At 39.8% G+C, this 19,341-nt stretch overlaps 1 protein-coding gene across 20 annotated transcripts in view; it reads right to left on the reverse strand.

Moving 5' to 3' along the window:
* LOC105475050 (V-type proton ATPase subunit S1-like protein) overlaps positions 1-19,341 on the reverse strand; it is a 107,090-nt gene that overhangs the window by 80,373 nt on the left and 7,376 nt on the right. For 17 of the 20 annotated variants that reach the window (XR_003016486.2, XR_003016485.2, XR_011624873.1 and 14 more), the window contains 2 exons: positions 7,191-7,247; positions 6,483-6,528 (listed from right to left, as the gene is read on the reverse strand). The exons of 1 other annotated variant lie outside the window; for it this stretch is intronic. Coding sequence is in view for 6 of the 19 variants with exons in the window: in XM_024790754.2 (XP_024646522.2) it covers positions 6,483-6,528; positions 7,191-7,247 (103 nt within the window). In the remaining 13 variants the exon portion in view is untranslated. The remainder of the gene's footprint in view (positions 1-6,482; positions 6,529-7,190; positions 7,248-19,341) is intronic. 2 more of the 20 variants (XM_071098715.1, XM_011729984.3) reach the window with 1 other exon arrangement.

The following is a 19,341-nucleotide window of genomic DNA, read 5'->3' on the forward strand; positions in this document are numbered from 1 at the left end:
TAGTAATTATCAGGTTATAACCAATCTTGTTTCACCTACAAGCTCACCGTCTTCCCCCATGTGATAGTAGTTTGAATAAAATGTCAAAAATTATATCATTTCAGTATATATCTCTAAAAGATAAGAACTTTTAAAAATAACAGCACAATTACATCTAGAAAATACTGATAATTATTTAACATAAAAGTAGCGTTTAAATCTCCAGTTTTGTCATAAACGTTCTAAAGATTTAACAGTTTGTTTATTGCATATTTTAAGTTTTCCATAAGTTTTACCTACAGTACATGAGAATGTAAATCAAACTCTATACTTAACAATTCCAATCTAAGGTCTCTATATGTCGCTATCATATAAACTCAACATTTTTATAATTAGAGAAAGATATATATTACAAGATATATATGCAAAACATAATTGTAGCTGAAGAGTTACTAAATCTATATCATAATAAAGTGCTTTAGAATTAATTATATGGACCCAATTACAAATTAAATGTACCATTCACTCTGTAATATGATCCCTATTATCTAATGAGAATTTCTGAAGATAACAAATTGGTGACCAGGTTGTCTATTAGTTGCTGTTAATAAATGTATGCATGCCGGTGGCTCAAGCCTGTAATCCCAGCACTTTGGGAGGCCGAGACGGGCGGATCACGAGGTCAGGAGATCAAGACCATCCTGGCTAACATGGTGAAACCCCGTCTCTACTAAAAAATACAAAAAACTAGCCGGGCGGCGGACGCCTGTAGTCCCAGCTACTCGGGAGGCTGAGGCAGGAGAATGGCGTAAACCCGGGAGGCGGAGCTTGCAGTGAGCTGAGATCCGGCCACTGCACTCCAGCCTGGGCGACAGAGCGAGACTCCGTCTCAAAAAAAAAAAAAAAAAAAAAAAAAAAAAATGTATGCATGCATGCAATTCATTAATTTTCATCAACTTTATTGAGGTATATAATTTATGTCCAGTAAATTGCATTCATGAAAATTATACAATTAAATGAGTTTTGGCACAGGCACATACCCATGACCCCATTGCCACAATAACAATACAGAATGTTTATAACACCCAAAAAAGTTTCCGCTTGCATTTTTGCAGCTACGAGTTGTTCCCTCCACCCTCAACCCGAGGAAACTACAGACTTGCTTCTGTCACTTTAGATTAGTTAGCATTTTCTTTTTTCTTTTTTGAGATGGAGTTTCGCTTTTGCTGCCCAGGCTGGAGTGCAATGGCGTGATCTCAGATCACCACAACCTCCACCTCCTGGGTTCAAGCGATTATCCTGCCTCAGTCTCCCAAGTAGCTGGGATTACAGGCATGCACCACCACACCCGGCTAATTTTGTATTTTTAGTAGAGACAGGGTTTCTCCATGTTGGTCAGGCTGGTCTCAAACTCCCGACCTCAGGTGATCTGCCCACTTCGGCCTCCCAAAATGCTGGGATTACAGGCATGAACCACTGCACCTGGCCTAGTTAGCATTTTCTACAGTTGCGTATAAATGGAATCATACATATTCCTTAGCATTTGGCTTCTTTCTGTCTTATCATAATGACTTTGAAATTCATGTACGTGGTTGCATATGTCAGTAGTTCATTCTGTTTTAGTGTTAAGAAATATTTCATTGTATGGATATGCCATACTTTGTCTATGCACACATTCATGAATATTTGGGGTGATTCTGGTTTGGAGCTACTACAAATAAAGATTTAAGAACATTAATGTATAGGAGTTTGTGTGAATATGTTTTTGTTTCTCTTAAATAAATAGCCAGGAATGGAATGACCAAGTCACATAATAGAAGTAACTTTTTAGAAAAGCTGCCAGTCAATTTTGGCTTCCCTGTTGTTCAACATTCTTGCTAACATTTGGTATCATCAATCTGTTTAATTTTAACCATTCCAATGGGTGTGGGTTGCTAGCTCAGTTTAATTTTAATATCCATTTCCCTGGTGATTAATGATGCCCCGCATTTTTTCTTATGCCTATAGAGCAATCATATAGTTTCTTTTGTGAAGTGTGCTTAAATCTTTTGCTCATTTTAAAAATTAAATTCATTGACCTCCATAAGTGCTCTTTATATGTGCTGGATGCAAGTCCTGTGTCCAATATACATACTGGAAATATTTTCTTGCATTCTGTCTTCCTTTTTCATTTTCTTAATGGTGGTTTTCAAAGAGCAAAAGTTCTAATTTTCATAAAGTCCAATGTAATCTTTTTCTCTGTTATAGCCTATGTTTTTGTTTCTAAAAGAAATATTTGCCCAACAAGGTCACCAAGATTTTCCTCTTGTGCTTCTCCTAGAAGTTTTCAAATTTTAACTTTTACACTTAGGTCCATTTTGAGTTGATTTTTGTGAGTTAAGGTACTTGCATCATTTTGGAGCTAAGGATAAAGAAAATGTCCTATTAAGCTTGCAGAAGTAAAAAACAAGAATCATGCAAGAGTTCAGCCAATGCATCCCTCTCACCCCTTCACAGAAGCTAATGGAGGACATGCTCCCACAACATAAGGGCAAAAGTCAACAAAGAGAAAGCACAGGCTCTCATGAACAGCAGATCTCACTAGAAGAGTGGTGAAGCGAAACTAAGACTAACCATTGTATATCAGACATAGAATCAGTCCAGACTGGAGCAAGAGGACAATAAAAGGAAGACATACAGAGAGATCTCTAAGTGAAAGGGGAATTTGAGAGACCACTGCATATTGGAGGAAAGAACATGTGAAAAGAATTAAGACTATGCATGTTTTGAAATTGCAACTACAAAAAGGCCATTTTTAACTCAAGGGAAAAAGAAAAGTTATTCAAAAAAAAAAGAAAGAAACAAAATACAGTCTACTAGCTGGCTTGTCTGTGAACAATATACACAGTCATTTTGATGCAAGCACTGATGAACTGAAAGTAGTAATGTAACTATATTGAATGGGGGACGTGAAGGAAAGAAAGATGAGGACATTGTTGGAGACAGGAACTTTGTCAATAATAAAGGAACTTGCTATAAAATCTAACATGTATAAATGGAGAAATCATCTATGCATATTATTTTGATACTATGGCAGTACAGTGAATTGTATGATTGTTACCAAGTCTTTGTTTCCTTCTCTGGGAGAGGATTTTGCATCCCCCTAGGCCATATGACTTGCAGTTCCTCCCTGTGGGTGGAAAATGCTTCCTGCCCCATCATTAGGCTTGGCCACTATATGGACAGGAGACAGGGAAATACTGGATAGAAGAGGGCAGTTCCTGGCAAAGGCCCCACCCTTAAGCCTGGAAACCCATGGCCCTAAATGGGAACAAGCTTTCCTGTTTCTGTGCCCAAATGTTGTCTTTTGGCCCACCAGGGCCCCCTATCCAGTACCCATATAAACCCCAAACCCCAGGCTCCACAAGCAGATGAGCAGATGAACAGATGAACAGAAGAGCAGTAGAACAGCATGACAGAGAAGGAGAGACGAGAAGGAGTGTCTGAACATCTAGAGGAGTTTGGCTGGGGACAGTCAGAGAGGAGATTGGCTGCTGGACAGCCACACTCCAGGGGAAGATCATCTCCCACTCCATCCCCCTTCCAGCTCCAGCTCCCCATCCCTCCTACTGAGAGCCACCTCTACCACTCAATATAACCCCCACATTCACCATCCTTTGAGCCCTTGTGTAACCTGATTCTTCCTGGTTGCCAAACAAAAACCTGGGGTCCAAGAGGGCACTAAACTGGTTAACACTTAAGCCGTCTGCAGATGGCAGAGCTAAAAGAGCACTGTAACACACCCACTGGGGCTTTGAGAGTCACAGGCACCCAACCCTAGATGCTACCATGAGGCCAGAGCCCAAAAGCACTTGCCCTGGTTCCTACACCTGCCCGTCTGCATGCTCCCCATCTTGTAAAATGTTTGAGCACACGTGGCAGCAGCCAAACAAATGCGCCACATCCCTGTTGCACGTCCTGCAAGGGGGGGTCAGGGAACTCTCCAGTTTCAGCTATGTATCTTAATTAGGCCAATGCAATATGAGCAGAAGCAACAATGTGACAGTTCTGCAGAAGTTGCAAGTGTCTGCATGTGCCTGCCATCTCTTGCCCCATTCCCTCTGTCGTAAGAACAGCATGCCCAAATAGGGGCTGTTCTTTCAGCCTGGGACTCGGAATGAGAAGTGGAAACAGAGCTAGAGCAGGGTCACAGCAGCCCACCTGTAGCTGTCAGAAGTAACAGGAGCAAGAAAGAAATGTTTGAGGCTACAAACTTCTGCAATATAGGGGTTGTTTGTTTCTAGAAAAAAGTCTAGATACAAGGTCACTAATACAAGCAGTGACCAACAGAAGAAACAACTAAAAATTTGAAAATGTTTGCCTATAGAAATAACTAAAAGATAATTTTTCCTTTAATGTGTGTCTTGTCACCTTTTGATTTTTTGAAACCAGGTAGGTGTATTACTTTGACTAAAATTTGTAATTTAATTTTTTAAAAAGATACCTTCCTTTAGAAACTTATAAATTAGCATTACGGTTTACATTAAGTGTCTTGTGAGTATAAGTTTAATTTCCTGAGCAACAAAAGTGAGGTTCCCATCCAAGTAATAATGAAACTATAATAAAGATATGCTTTAGCCAAATAATCTAACCTACCTAAACTCCAGACTTTGTAGTACAGGTTAAAATGTAACTGAATATAATATATGAAATAGGCACAAATACCCAGACATCATCCAGGCAGACTTCGTCCTGCCAGCTATGCTTGCCTTATTTCACCTCTTCCCTTCTCTCTCTGCTCCAGCTACTCTAGCATTATTCAGTTCCTTGAACACTTCATGGTTCATTTTTCCCTTAGCACCTGCTGCTCCCTCCACCTGGAATGTTCTCCATCCTCCTAGTGATTTTCTACATATCCTCCAGATGACAGCGCATCACTTCCTCAGGAACACAATCCCTAACTTCTGCGAGTTCCAATCCCCCTATTGTATGTGCTCATTGCTTCCTATACTTTTCTTTCACAACACATTTCAAAGTTTATTTGGAATAATATATATCATTTGATTAACAAGGGCTTCCCTATTAGACTTAGTCCATGAGGGCAGGGACTAACCTTGTTGTGCTCACCATTGTAGACCCAGCACCTAGCATGGGGCCTCACTACTTAAAAGCACCAATTATTTTTAAAATGTGTTGCATGCATGAATGAACTAAGAAATTAATGAAAATACTCTGAAATCAAAGTGGAAAATGGGAGGTCACACAGGATTTCTTTTTGGATCAAGAATAAACCCAACTTGAGAAAGAAATGTGCAAAGTGAGAATAATGACCCCTACTCACGCTATGTTTAGAAACCGTGTATTGAGCTTAAAATATAATCTTCCTTCCTACAGACAGAATATTGAATAGCCCCAGGGAGCTGAAAGATATTTTATATTTTGGATCTATTATTTGAAAGAACACATAAAACAACAACTGTTGTTTCCTTCATAATGAATTAATGAGCCGTATTATTAGATTCAAATGATCATTGACTTATGTGATTTCTAAGATCTAAAGCTTCTGAAGCTAAAATTAAGCCCATTAACTTTGTCTTAAAAACAGAACTGGGATTTTTCTAATTCTTGGTGTACATTTTACTGGTGTAATACACAAATCAGGCATTTCTGTGTAACCCAGGTGTGGAACCAGGACTAGGCTTTAACCACCTAAAGGATATAAGTCACTTACTATTCAAAAGTGAACCTGAAGGAAAGCACCAATTGACTCAGAAACAATGGAAGAAAAAAAGTGTTAATGTCTATATGTAAAGATTTTATCAGTTTTGGACTAAGGAGTCTTTAACCCAAGTTCTGCCAGACTCTCCTGCTTGCTGCTGTCGGCTGTGTTCACACTAAATTCCCTGATGCATTTGTTGAGAAGGCACACAATGAGTCAGTGAGAGACATGACATACCTTAATTGCTATTCAGATTTTGAATATTCTTTTTTATAGAAAAAGCTGTAAATGTTCCTTAAATGATGTATAAAGAAGCCAAAAGGACAATAGAAATAGAAACAGGAATTTAATTGCCATCTCTTAACAGTTAAAACGATTTAACACCTTTTCTTTGAAGGACAGGATATATATTTCTGAAGTTTTCAATTTTTTTCTTACTCTTTTCTCACATAATAATGGCAGGAGATACTGTGGAATTAACATTTCCTTGTAAGTATGAAAGAAATCTGAACACTGATTTGAGGAGTCATTTTCTCATAGATAAATACTTTGATACATACTACAAAAGTTTCTTGGATATTTTGAACAAATAACCCTTATCTCTTACAAAAAAGCTTATATTTTTACCTCAAGCATAAACTCTGTTCAATAATTTTTGTAGCTACCTGTATGATCTAGCATATCCATTTTGAATCACAAACAAATGTAGATATGAAACAACATAAAGAAATCACAGAGCCACCTAATTTCATACTTGCACTTAAGTGCACAAATACATTGCTTTAAAAGATGTGCAGTTACTCACCTTACATTCTTCCTGGCAAATATATGGTCCAAGGTTAGTGAAAATCCTATACATAAAAAAAATCAGTGAAAAACTAAACAAGATTTTTTTTCCCATCAGAAAAGAATCAGTTTCTTTAAAGCAAGAACATCTGTTAATTCATAAATGCAAACAGAGCAAACGCAGTACTTTTCATGCCATGTGACTGACAGCATATTCAACCAATAACAGGGCAGCTTTTTCAGAATGTATTCCATGGTGGGGCGGGAGGGAAGGGAGGGGTCTGATAATGCTTACAGTGTAGAGTGAAATAAATATTTAGGTTTTAAATTATTCATCTCATGGAAAGATTATTAAGGAGCCAATTTTTAAAGAAAATATATTTACCACTTAAGCTCATTTTAGAAATTTGCATTGTTTTGATACTGTCATATAACTCTTAAGACTTTATGTTATATACGTCATACTACATATATGTCATACTATTATATATTTCATATTACACTTCAGGAAGCTATTAATTTCTCCCCAAAATCTATGAAGTATATATTTTTACATGTATTTTTCAGGTGAATAAATAAATAAAAATCTTCGGAACTTCCCTAAATTCACATGTATGTCCTAGTTCACAGTTTCCTGATGAATTCATAAGCCTCCATTTGCCAAGAGGTGTGGACAGCAACGGTGAGGAGCACAGGAGCACCGGCTTTGGAATCAGAAGCTCCTTACCAGTGAGCAAGCTGACACCAGGCAGGTGATCTTCCCTCTGGAGCCTTGTTTCCTCATCTGCGGAGTAGGGACAGACATACTTAATTGTTGTGAAGATTAAATGGGATCATGGATAAAAGGGTTTTTTTGTGGTTTTTTGGTTTGGTTTTTTTTTTTTCTGTCAGAGTCTCCCTCTGTCAGGCTGGAGTGCAATGGCGCGATCTCGGCTCACTGCAACCTCAATGTCCTGAGTTCAAGTGATTCTCCTGCCTCAACCTCCCGAGTAGCTGGGATTACAGGCATGCACCACCACGCCCAGCTAATTTTTGTATTTTCAGTAGAGGCGGAGTTTCGCCATATTGGCCAGGCTGGTCTCGTGCTATTGACCTCAGGTGATCTGCCCGCCTTGGCTCCCCAGAGTGCTGGGATTACAGGCGTGAGCCACCACGCCAGGCCATGAAAGGCTCTTCTTAACGCTTAGCTAAGTAGAGTGTCTATTGTTATTCCTTCCCTGCTGGCCTCTCCTTTCCCCTCACTCCCCTAAAAGCCTGAAAAACAAAACAAACCACAAAATTCCTAAGAGTTGTTTTACATTTTTTTAAAGTACAATTAAAATGCCACGATAAAGAAAATCCTCCAAAATTAAAGTGTCAAGTGTCACCATTTGGGGCACTTAGGAATGTTGATGGCTTAAAGACAAAGTACTGGTAGCAGAAAAGGGCTATTTGTAAGTGAAATTTCAGAGATGATGGACTATAGGAAAGCTGGGGTCTTCGCGCTGAGGAGACATTGCCGTTCCTCTCACACACCGCTTTCTCCCAACATAGTTCAGGGGACCCCAGTAGAAAATAAGAAGAGGAGAATAAAGCAGAATGACTAGGGGAAGTGGGAGAATGCAGGAATAAGGAAGAAAGTTGCTAACAAAAATTACAAAATCAAAAGGGTCGCTGGCCTTAAATGTGGCCTTTCCGTGCCCCATCTAATTCCTACTGCCTCCTCATACTGTCTTTTCTTCTCTGTTTTCATTTCACCCAGCTTCTACTCTTCACCACTCCTTTTCTCATTCTGTTCTTTTCCTGATTCTGTGGAATTTCACGTAACAAGCAGGTCTGGATAAGAGAAGTTAGTTTTAGGTAATGTTGACAGATAGACTATAGGATAACCTGTTAAAGCTGAATGTCAAAAAAAAAAAAAAAAAAAAAAGATTTTAATATAAGCATATTCCATGCAATATTTGGGACATACTATATTTAAAACTTACTGTTTATTTGAAAAATTAAGTTTAACTGGGCATCCTATATTTTTAGTTTGCTAAACCAGCCAGTCCTAGTCTTAGGGAAGCTCAGCTACTCAAAGTGTAAAGTGCATACAAATCACATGAGATTCTGTTAAAATGCAAATTTTGACCCAGTAGGTCTGGAGTGGGTTGTAGGATACCACATTCCTAACCAGCTCCCAGATGATGATGATGGTGATGCTGCTTGCCTGAGAACCGCCCTTTGAGTAGCAAGGATCTAGAACAGCATTGTTCAATAGAAATAGAATGAGAGCTACACATGGAATTTAAAATGTTCTAGTCACATTAAAAAGAAGTAAAAATAAACAGATGAAACTAATGTTAACAGTATTTTTATTTAACCTATCTAAAATACTATCATTTCAAACATACTTAATTTTAAGAATTATTAGTGAAACATTTTACATTTTTTCTGCCCTAAATCTGAACTCTAGTGTATAATTTTTAAAATTTATTTATTTCTATATTTTGTAGAGATGGGGGTCTTGGTATGTTACCCAGGCTGGTCTCGAACTCCTGGGCTCAAGCAGTCCCTCCACCTCAGCCTCCAAAAGTGCTGGAATTACAGGCATGAGCCACCGTGTTACTTATATCTCAATTCCAATAAGCAAAATTTCAAGCGTTCAGTGGACACTTGTGGCTAGCGCCCACTGTATTGGACAGTGCAGATACAGAACATCTCCTGCAGCTGCCAGAGCAGTACCTGGTATTCTCCCATGGGAGCAGTGGTAGTGCCTACTCCTCAAGGCCCTGGTCAGGAGAAAGTGAGAGCCCAAGCCAATGATGATCCCGCACTGTGACAATAATGGTTCTGTGAACCCTGAGAAAGGAGAGTGTTAGTCCCTTAGTGGTTATCACATAAGAATCTTTCGGCCAGGCATGGTGGCCCATGCCTGTAATCACAGCATTTAGGAGGCCGAGGTGGGCGGATCACGAGGACAGGAGCTCGAGATCAGCCTGGCGGACATGGTGAAACCCCGTCTCTACTAAAAATACAAAAAAGTAGCCGGGCATGGTGGCAGGTGCCTGTAATCCCAGCTACTAGGGAGGCTGAGGGAGGAGAATTGCTTGAACCCAGGAGGCAGAGGTTGCAGTGAGTCAAGACCATGCCACTGCACTCCAGCCTGGAAAACAGAGCAAGACTCCATCTCAAAAAAAAAAAAAAAAAAAAAAAAAAAAAAGAATCTTTCATGGACATATGCTTGGGTTTACATTTTCAGACATACACACAATATTTTTAATTTAAAGTATCATTTTAATAGATTTTATGTCCTGATCCTAAAATTTTAACATAGTATTCTTTCTGTTGTTGAAACATTCTCCCACTTGGTTAAGAACATTCAAGGCATAATAATTAGTAGCTAGTAGGTTTCACACATGTATTTTAGACTAGAAGTCACACTTAAGATGTGATTGTCTGAGAACAGCTCATCTTGTGACTTTGGAGGTGAAAAACAGAGACAAGAAATGCTAATTGGACATCTTAGAGGCTGCAAAGCACTAGGGTGTCACCTGCCTGGCATCGTACCTTCCTGCTCGGACTGCTGAGGAGCCTCTGTGAAGAACTGTGAAGGGTCTGAGATTTTACTCACTTCGAAGCCAACTAGTTAGTCTGACAGTTTTATGAATGCTGACAGAAGACACAGACTCCTGGGTCAGAGAAAAGGACTTTATTACTCACCGCACAGCAAGTGGCACAAGCATCAGTATGTCTGGTCAGTTCCCCTTCCCCTTGGAGTAATGTAGGTAGGCCCAGATGGATACTTGCACACACAGTGGGCTTCATTTCAGGAGAGAAACCCTGAGCTTAAGGAGCCCCAATTTTTTTACAGGGGGTAGTAAACCTATCTGCCCTGTGCTCTGAGGGGAAACACTACCTCTACTTTCCAATGCTATAAGCAAGCCTGTCCTTTGCTACAAAGGGGACATGATTTCTACCGTTCAAGGCTTCTCCCCATACAAACATCCTAGAAAAGGTATTCAGAACAAAGAGTAGTTAGGGACTAGCTCACAACACATGCAGAAAATGCAGAGGCACATGGAATTTCCCCTCCACCGTCTCCACAGGAGAACAGGAAACTGTATAGCCAAGCTACCTTCTTTACAACTGGAAACAACTTGGGTTTGCTTTATTTTTTGATTTACTATGTATAACTAAATGATAATGTTACCTGAATATTTGAATATCAAAAATCTATCTTCCCATAATCATATATGACCATATAGAATTGTGTTCCCACAGGAACAAAAATGGATCTAACTTAAGAATTCTAATATTTACCTTGAGAAGACTAATAGGTGCACAGTCTCTATTCATTCAATGCTCTCAGACCAAAAGTTGCATCAATTATAATGGTCTTTGCACAGTGATTCAAAATCCGAATCCATGTACCTCCTACAAAGCCCGGCGTGGCCTGGGCCCTGCTGGTCTCTCTTGCCTCATTTAACACCAGCTCCTCCTCCTGAGCATGTTCCAGGCACACTGGCTCGCACTCAGCTTCTCAGCACCCTCAACATGCCAAGCTCCTTTGCACCCAAGTGACCTTGCACAAACTGTTCTCTCTGTGAAGTCACCTCACATCTCTCTACCTCTCCCCGTATCCTATTCACTTTCATCATAACAAACATATATCACAGTTTGCACTGAGAGATTTATTTTCTTATGTACTTACTGATGCTGTTTCTTCATCACACGGTACACTCCATGATGGCAGATACTATGTCTATTTCACTGATATATACCTGGAGCCCAAGTTGGTGCTCAGTAAAATACACAGAATGAATGAATGATCCTATCGAAAACTGCCACAGAATTAATTTCCACTTTGTGCCACATGGTTATGACTCCCAAGGCCTGAGTCTTTAGGCAACTATAACGGGAATATCAATTAATTCAAGTATTCCATAGAATTCTGCCACTTGAAAATGGGAACAGACAAAATCCAGGTTACATCAGTTCACTAGCACCCTCCGTTCCCCAAGGAGCAGGAGGTACTGTATAACTCTTTATCAAGTTCAGAGCAAAATTGCTGCCGTGATTTCTCCCAATTTTCATCAAATTAACTTCTGCATTAATTAGAATCAGGATGGCACATTAAATAGTTGTAAGTGCTTTTAATTTAAATGTTCACATTTCTCACGTTAGGTTTCCCTTTGACTTCCTGGAACACAGATGATGTGCCAGATTAATGGCACTTACTTGTGTTCTGGGCTGCTCAAGCTAAACTAAGACAGGAGATCTGCTCTTGAAACAAATTTGTGCGCTCAACAAATACTGATTGTCACCATGCTAGATTCTTTACCAGGAATACAAAGTGCAAAATACAGTCCTCACCCCCAAAATCCTCCCAGCCCAGTAACATGCAGAAATGTAAACACCTTTGGGATACAGCAAACCAGTGACCTTGCTTAAGCTCAGCCCCACCTCTTCCCCAGGCAATGGCTGATTAAATGAAGGAGACAGTGGCAGGTATATAATAGACACTCCGATATGGGTTTCTTTACTTGAAGTACAAAAGAGCCTTTATCAGAAGGATTTGCTAAATGACTTATTTAGTGTGGTAATCAAGGCAAGACTAGGAAGAGAGGCTTGAGCCTCACAGACCTGGGACCCAGGGAAGGAAAAGGCCTCCACTACCCTCAAAAAATGCTCTCACCAGGCACCTGCAGCGTCCACTTTGACAGAGACACTGAGATGAAATTCAGGTTGAGAATATGTGCCATGTGATGTTGCCCTATCCTTGAAGTCACATTTATAACAAGGGCAAAATGAATTATTTGGATATAAATTAGCCAGCACATCTAGTTTCTTTTTGTTGTTGTTGTTGGTTTTTTTTGAGATGGAGTCTCACTCTGTTGCCCAGACCGGAGTGCAATGGCGTGATCTCAGCTTACTGCAACCTCCACCTCCCGGGTTCAAGCAATTCTCATGCCTCAGCCTCCCGAGTAGTTTGGGACTACATGTGTGAGCCACCGCACCTGGATCATTTTTGTAATTTTTGTAGAGACGGGGTTTTACCATGTTGGCCAGGCTGGTCTCAAACTCCTGACCTCAGGTGATCTATCCGCCTTGGCCTCCCAAAGTTCTGGGATTACAGGTATGAGCCACCATGCCCGGCCATGCACACTTAGTTTGAAAGGGAGTATTATATACAACTACTTGGTAACAACTCCAATATATTATTTTCTAAATAAATACTTTTGTGAATTCTAACTTAAAACCCATCTAAGTAAATTTTAAAATTCACATGTACATGGGCACACTAGTCCATAGTATGTGAAATGGCTGTATCTATGAACTGGCTACAGAGTCATTCATTTTGGCTATCCTCATAATTAGCAATGATCGCTAGAACCAACGAGATCAAGAAGCAATTTTTAAATCAACAGAAAAATTACTTCTGTTCTTTTGTATAGCAATGCAAACCCAGAACCCCTCTCTTCTTCTTTTCTTTTTTCTTCCTCTATTTCCTTCCTTTTCTCTCACTTTTTTTAATTCAAAGGAAAAAATTGGTTTACAGCAAAGTCCTTTAAGCGATAAAGTCTAAATAATATAAAGTGTCTGAGATTTTGCATGCTTATTTTGGTAGGAATTTTTATATTTATACATTATAATCATTTACATATTATATTTGAATAATCTTGAAATAATCCTGATGATTTTTCATTTTACTGTGGAATGCAAGGGCTGAAAGAGTCACTTCTGCCATTCTGCATCACCAAAGATCAACTGTTTCCCCACTGAACTCATAGACAACATAGATCTGGTCCATCTACCCAGCTGTGAAATCTCTCCAGGGAAGGAGATTCTAACACATTTCTCACATTGCAGTGAGAAAAATTATCTTTCTTTTCCTAGTGAGAAAAAGTCTCTTTCTTTTCTTAGAACTCAAAGGTCCCTACTGAAATAGAAGCTTATTTCCCTTTGCTTGATTCTCAGCCAAGCTCAAGAACACCTGGAGAACAACTTTTAATATGCATCTTAAAATTATACCTCCCTTCCAGGAATTTTACAAAGAGCATCAAAGAACAGCTTTGTGAACTCCCCCTAGATCCCACACAGAGGTTTAATTATAATAACCGGATTTTAAAGATCAGCTCTGAGTATCAGTAAGATCATATGGCAACACAGACTATTTCTTTAGTTCTACCTTGGAATAGAGGTGAGAAGAAATAATCACTGCACCAAGCAGCAGCTAGAGTGAGAGGATAAGCAATCTCATTCAGGCCAGGCGCGGGGGCTCACACCTGTAATTCCAGCACTTTGGGAGGCCGAGGCGGGCGGATCACGAGGTCAGGAGTTCGAGACCAGCCTGGCTAACACAGTGAAACCCCCATCTCTACTAAAAATACAAGAAATTAGCTGGGTATGGTGGCAGCGACTGTAATCCCAGCTACTCGGGAGACTGAGGCAGGAGAACGGCGTGAACCTGGGAGGCGGAGCTTGCAGTGAGCCAAGATCGTGTCCACAGCCTGGGTGACAGAGCGAGACTCCATCTCAAAAGAAAAAAAGAAATCTCACTCATTTTGGACAAAGAAAAAATTGTGTTTAATAATTTAATCAGGAAAATGAAGCACTCAACATTCATTATGAGAGTTACACAGAGCACGTAATCATCGGTCTTACCCTCACTGCTTCTCCATGCTCACTTAAAGTTGTTATTTTAACTTGTCACATTTCCATAGCAACTGCTGCCTCCACTTTCACAGCTAAAGTACTAGGAATCCCCCTAAATGTTCCAGTATTAATCATCAATATTGTTAAAACCTTTGGCTCTTTTCCCAAAATGGCTAGATCTGCCCAGGGTGGTATCAAGAATCAGGATCACTCTTGACCTAAATCTCCTCATCAACTGATCTAATGTATGAAGACCTACCTTTCTTCTTGGTTGGAGAGAGTGGGGTGTCTCTGAGAGAAATCAAATAGAAATGCCTTTCTACCCCAACTGAATGTTAAACCAAATGAAAAACAGCACAAGGGGTAAGACAAGTAGAGGCCCAAATGCCACCTTTGTTGGCGTGCAAGGCCAGGACAGAGAATGGAGGAAAGCTTAGAGTAGGAGCAAAATGGATTCTAACTGAGCCCTCCCACCAGAAGACAGACATGGCAGCCTATCCTGGCAGCACTGGGCTCTTGGTGGGAAAAAAAGGCCTGTCTAGGAAAAAAACAGGGGAAATGCATGCTCTGTGTTCAGGCTGGGTCTCAAAAAGGAAAAGGTGAACATGCCCAGACTACGCTTTTGAAATGTGCTGCAGATGCCACACATCCTTACCTGGCATGGAATGAGTAAAGTGACAGATGGAAACCCGTTTATTAATTAAACTCCTTCTACTTGGAAGATAACAGAAAAGAGGGAAAATTGTTCTCCTTCCTGCTCCCACTCCCCCCCACATTGCAAGAGCTACCAAGTAGGATTCTTTAGTGATGGTGTCTCTTGGTTTTCATATACTCTATAGTAACCCAAAGATAGCAGGTTGAAACTTACAATAAAAATACTTCTATCTTAACAACGATAACTCTCTAGTTTTCCTGATGTTTGTCTATTCTATTTCCATCTATTTTGTGCCTTATTTAGTTCACATTCATTAAAATTTTTTCTAAACTTAAAAATCAAAATTCTGCCTTATAACTAATCTGAAAACCAACAAACAAAGAAGTTAAGCAAGTTAACTTCTTTAAGTCTCCATTTTCTCTTTGTAAAATGGGGCTAATAGTACCTACGACACAGGGATTGCTTTGAGGATTAAAAGATATTATGCATGTGAAATGCTTAGTCGTCCTATGTCTGGCACCAAAATAACACTCAGTACATATTAGAAAAGGTGATGGTGGTGATGGTGACAGTGATGATGTCAGTTCTTTTGCTCTTTCATTCATGACCTAACTCCAAAATACATCCTGAAGAGTATGACATCTCTCTACCTGCAAAGTTACTACCTACTCCCTCTCACCTGGACTATTGTAGCAGCCCCCTCCTTGAATAACCTGAGGCCTTGCCCCTCTGTCATGGTTCTTCTATAGCAGGCACAGTGAGCATTTTAAAATATAGATTTGATCTTGTCACTCTCTTACTCTAACCCCTCCAGTGCTTATCATTACAGTTGGAATAACACCCCAATCTCTTATCCCGGCCTGCAGTTTGGACACAAGTTGGCCCTGCCCACCTCTCTGACTTCACCTTCCTCTACTTTCCTGCCAGCTCACCAGTCTGCAACCCCGGGGCCTTGTTTTTTTTCCTCTAACTCCAAGCAGATTCTTTTGGGGGACTCTTTTAGGGAAATTCAGAGTCCAATATCAAAGGATAGTCCCTCCTCCTTTCCGGCTCCAAATTAAGTAATAAGTTCATCACAAAGTGAAAAATTCAAAATGTAAAGCACCAAGAAAGAAAAGTTAAATCTCTTTTTTCTTCTTTTCTGAGAAATAGTAATCATAATCCTTGGCTCATAACACACTCTGACCATTGGTTCATGCCTTATTTGTGGGATTTTTAAAATGTACAAAAATGTAATAATTAAGCTCATTACTGAAAGTAAGCCAATAATCCAACATCCAAGTATGATCCAACATCCAAATTTGATCCTCACCTCCCTCCACTTAATGTCACTATCATCCTGAACACAGGATGCAGAAGACCTGAATAGCACTATCAACCACCTTGGGCTAGTTAATATTTATAGAATGTTCCACCCAACATCAGCAGAATATTATTTCTTTTCAAATGTGCATAGAAAATTCACATATATTTGGAAATTCCCAAATATTTGAAAATAAGTAACATACTTCTAATTCCATGGTTCAAAAAGGAAGTCAAAAGAGAAATTAATAAACATTTTGAATTGAATTAAAACTAAAACATAACATACCAAAACCTGAGGCAAGCAGCTCAAGCAGTGCTTAGAGGGATATGTAGAGCATTAAATATATTAGAAAAGACTGAAGGTTTCAAATCAATGACTGTAGTGAATTCTATAGTGTTATGTTACCTCAGCATCAATTCTGAATATAAGTTGAAATTTCTCATGCCAGAGCAGGGCTTAGTCACACTTGACACAGTTTCCATTTATCTACCTCTTCCCAGTTCCTCAAATGTGGTTGATCTAGATAGCCCCCAATACAATTGCCTCTGGTTGACCATCTCCCTATGGGGAAGCTAAATACAGCCCCAGGGACATGCCCCACTGACCCCTACACCCCACATAGATTGCACGGAAATGTCACAGTAACCATCTCTCAGTCACAACGTGGCCCCACAGAACTCATGGCTGCGTGCTTTAAACCCACCAATGAAAACTCCCCATGGGAAACCTGTCTGGATAATACTTTGGACTCCAATAAATCTTTAATCCCACAAGTCCTCTGTATCTGCCTCTCTCTTGCCCCCACCCGCTGGTTGAGCATGTGTGTCCCAAATGGCCCTGCAAGGTGTGCTGCCCTGTTCTTTCTGGGCTCTGTCAAGGAATCAAACCGCTTCTGTTAGGTAATGTGATTTGCTGTGCTGCCTCCTCTTGTGTTTCATCTGCTGACACACTCAGACTTTTCTCCTGGTCAGGGTTCTCCTAGAGAAAGGCTATCTTGGTGGGAATAAACTAGACACAGGTCAACAAGGAACCACAGGGTGTCTACCAGTAAAACAAGTGTACCGTGAAAGGGACACCTGGGCATGGGTCAGACACTTAGGCATTAGGCCATCCATCCCCCAGGATAAAGAAGTGTCCCATGAAATGTACATTGTAAACATCCATAACCATCAGGGAGTCCCATTACAGCAAGGATGCATGTTATAGCCACTCTCCAGAGAGAGACCTCAAGACCAAATTAGAAAGAATTTCAAAAAAGTATCTAAGCTTCCACTTTAATAAACCAAAAAAGAAAAAGAAAAAGAGCAAATTTAAATTCAAAACAAGCAGAAGAAAGTAAATAATAAAGGCCAAATGACATTGAAAACAAACAAACAAAAAAACCAATAGATTGCTTGATAATTCATGCTGAAAAAAAAAAGAAAGAAAAGAAAAAAGTAAAATAAATAAAAACAACATAAAATTAGTGAAACAAAAGCTGGTTCTTTGAACAGATCAATAAGATTGTTAGACTTCTAGCTGACTGCGATGGTTAATTCTGTGTATCAACTTGACTGGCCCTAGGGATGGCCAGATTCAACATTATTTCTGGGTGTAACTGTGAAGTTGTTTCTGGATAAGATTGGCATTTGAGTCAGGGGACTCAGTAAAGTAGACTGTCCTCTCCAATGTAGACATCATCCAATCCATTGAGGGCTTGAAATAGAACAAAAGGCAGAGGAAGAAGGAATTTGCCTCTTATTTCTCCCTGACATCTCATCTCATCTTCTCTGGTCCTTGGACTGAGATTTACACAGTGAGCAGCCCCAGTTCTCAGGCCTTCACACTCAGACTGAATTAAACAACTGATATCTTTGGTTTCCAGCTTGTAGACAGCAGATCGTGGGACTTCTCAGCCTCCACAACTGCATGAACCAATTTCTCATAATAAATCCTCCGTGTGTGTGTGCGTGCGTGTGCATGCATACACGTTCTATTGGTTCTGTTTTTCTGAAGAACCCTGACTAATACACTGACCGAGAAACAAGAGAGAAAGAGAGAAGACACAAATCACCAAAATCAGGAATGAAAGATGAGAAATCACTATAAATCTATGAATATTAAAAAGATAATAAGAGAATATTACAAACAGCTTCATGCCATAAGTTAGACAAATTAGATGCAATGGACAAATTCCCAGAAAGGCACATACCATCAAAGCTCACTCAAGAAAAAATAACCTGAATAGCACTACATCTACTAAAGAAATTGAAGTCATAGTTTGGAACTTTCCAACACAAATATATAACATATACATATATATACATGTATGTATATATACACACCCATAATAGAATGTCATAACAGCTTTATGAAATAATTTTGAAAACTTAGATGAAATGGATAAATTCCTAGGAAAATGACTTACCAGATCAGACTCAAAAAAACCCTACAGTTTTACAAGTATTTCTTTAACTATTAAAGAGATCTAAGCTGTGGTTAATAACCTTCCCATAAAGAAAACACCAGGCCCCAACGGTTTTACAGGATGTTTGACTAAACCTTCAAGGAACAAATCATCCCAATTTTATATGAACACTTAGAGACAACAGAAAAAGAGGAAGTATTTCCCCAACTAATTTCAAGTACAGTTTAATATTTATATCATAATCAGACATGACGAATACCTCTTCAAATATTTACGGGTCATACATGTTTCCTTATGATATGCCTATTCATGTTTTTTGTTTGTTTTGTTTGTTTGTTTGTTTATTTTTGGGAGACGGAGTCTCGCTCTGTTGCCCAGGCTACAGTGCAGCGGTGTGATCTTGGTTCACTACAACTTCTGCCACCCGGGTTCAAGCGATTCTCCTACCTCAGCCTCCGAAGTAGCTGGGACTACAGGCAGATGCCACCACGCCCAGCTAATTTTTTTTTTTTTTTTGTATTTTTAGTAAAGAGATGGGGGTTTCACTATGCTGGCCAGGCTGGTCTCAAACTCCTGACTTCAAGCGATCCACCTGCCTCAGCCTCCCAAAGTGCTAGGATTACAGGTTTGAGCCACCACGGCTGGCCTATTCATGTCTTTTGTCATGTTTTCTCATTGTATTATTTGTTCTCTTCTTATTGTTATGTAGAAGGGATTTTTTTGTTTGTTTCTTTTGAGACAGAGTCTCACTCTATTGCCCAGGCTAGAGTGCAATGGAGTGATCTCGGCTGATTGCAACCTCTGCCTCCTGAGTTCAAGTGATTTTCCTGCCTCAGCCTCCTGAGTAACTGGGATTACAGGCATGCACCACCATGTCTGGCCAATTTTTG

The sequence above is a fragment of the Macaca nemestrina genome, chromosome 6, assembly GCF_043159975.1.
Source record: "Macaca nemestrina isolate mMacNem1 chromosome 6, mMacNem.hap1, whole genome shotgun sequence".
Lineage (NCBI taxonomy): Eukaryota > Metazoa > Chordata > Mammalia > Primates > Cercopithecidae > Macaca > Macaca nemestrina.